General features: G+C 47.0%; 1 protein-coding gene across 1 annotated transcript in view; it reads right to left on the bottom strand.

The window, feature by feature from the left end:
* Diablo (diablo IAP-binding mitochondrial protein) overlaps nucleotides 1-1750 on the bottom strand; it is a 16549-nt gene that overhangs the window by 8232 nt on the left and 6567 nt on the right. Inside the window, exons 4-5 of the mRNA XM_005344414.2 lie at nucleotides 207-317; nucleotides 2-93 (exon numbers count right to left, since the gene is read on the bottom strand). Coding sequence (XP_005344471.2) covers nucleotides 2-93; nucleotides 207-317 — 203 coding nt within the window. The remainder of the gene's footprint in view (nucleotide 1; nucleotides 94-206; nucleotides 318-1750) is intronic.

Here is a 1750-nt window from a genome sequence, read left to right as displayed (position 1 = left end):
TTGATAGGCGGCCTCCGCAGCCATCTCTGACAGGCCAACTGCAGTCATCCATGTGGTTTCCAGCTTCAAGTATTCTTGCTGTTTTGAAGTCATCTGTAAGATCAGAAAAGAGCTTCAGAGACCATGAAGTTACAGTTACTCTCAAGATAACCGTTTAGACACTATAATGAGGACCATTATATGGAAATGCTGACAAGTCTGCTCACCTCAACTCTGGCTCCTATAATCACCTGCCACACTTCATCTTCCTCCTGTGAATTCATTTTCCCAAGTAGATTTGTATATTGTCGATACAGAGACACTAACGTATAAACAGCCTACAAACACAGAATAAATGATGAGTGTGTAAAGTAAGTGAAGGACTAGTGACAGTCACACCTTAGAAAACAAGGTCCTGGCCAGGCGGTGGTGGCGCACGCCTTTAATCCCAGCACTCGGGAGGATCTCTGTGAGTTCAAGGCCAGCCTGGTCTACAAGAGCTAGTTCCAGGTCAGGAACCAAAGCTAAGGAGAAACCCTGTCTTGAAAAATCCAAAAAAAAAAAGAAAAGAAAAGAAAACAAGGTCCTGCCAGATGGTGGTGGCCGTTAATTCCAGCACTCTGGAGGCAGAGGCAGGTGAATCTCTGTGAGTTCAAGGTCAACCTGGTCGACAAATTGAGTTCCAGGACAGGCCCCAAAGCTATACAGAGAAACCCTGTCTTGAAACCCCTCTCCCCCACAGAAGAAAACCCCTGGGGTGGTTAGTGCATACATGCCACCTCAACACTCAGGTGAATGTAAAGTTCAAGGCAAGCCTGAGCTACATAGTGAGACTGTCTTAAAGAAACAGTCCTGTAGAAGAATCAGGACTGGAGAAATGGCTCAGCAGTCAAGAGCACTGGCTGTTCTTCCAGAGAACACTGGTTCAATCCTAGTACCCACATGGCAGTTTTCAACTGTAACTATAGTTCCAGGGGATCTGACACCCTCACACAGACACACATAACAGGCCAAACACCAATGCACTTTAATAATAATAATAATATAAGACAAGAGAAAAAGATCGTTAGTCCACTGTGCTATGGGGTTCTTTCCTCCTCAGGCAGGCTAAAGGCCAAGGTCAGCCCTCAGGTGTCAGGGATCATAGTCATCAGAACTGCCTTGAGTGGACAGCCGGTTTTCTGCTCCAAGACATTCAAATGAGAGGTAAGAGTGGAGGGAGGAGTGGGCAGAGTTCAGTGTGGAGAGCGCAGGCTGGGCAGCTCCTAACCAGTCACGAATGATTCCAGCTCTAGAGGCTACCCCCCCCCCCCAGCCTCCCTGGGCACCTGTATGCACTCCACTCCCACACATACACATCAGTAAACCCTGCTACAGCAAACTGCTCCTCATCCTTGTGCCTCACTGGGTTGTACCAGTCTAAATAGAGGCACCATCCAGGAAAAAAGTTTTTAAATTTGAGACAAGCTCTCACTATGTCAACTCAGCTGGTCTAGGATTCAGAGATCTGCCTGCTTCTGCCTCCTGAGCAGGATCACCATAGCCTGCTTTTTAAAAATTTTGTAACAGATCCTGAGTTTGAGGGATGGCCTACATAGTGAGTTCCAGAGCTACACTGTGAACCCTATCACCAAAAAAAAAAAAAAAAAAAAAACCCTAAATAAAAATTTTGTTGATAGCCGGGCGGTGGTGGCGCACGCCTTTAATCCCAGCACTCGGGAGGCAGAGGCAGGCAGATCTCTGTGAGTTCGAGACCAGCCTGGTCTACAGA

The sequence above is a fragment of the Microtus ochrogaster genome, chromosome 2 (assembly GCF_000317375.1).
Source record: "Microtus ochrogaster isolate Prairie Vole_2 chromosome 2, MicOch1.0, whole genome shotgun sequence".
NCBI classification, from domain to species: Eukaryota; Metazoa; Chordata; class Mammalia; order Rodentia; family Cricetidae; genus Microtus; species Microtus ochrogaster.
The sequence above is the reverse complement of the archived record's forward strand: the minus strand, read 5'-3'. Positions and strand labels throughout refer to the sequence as shown.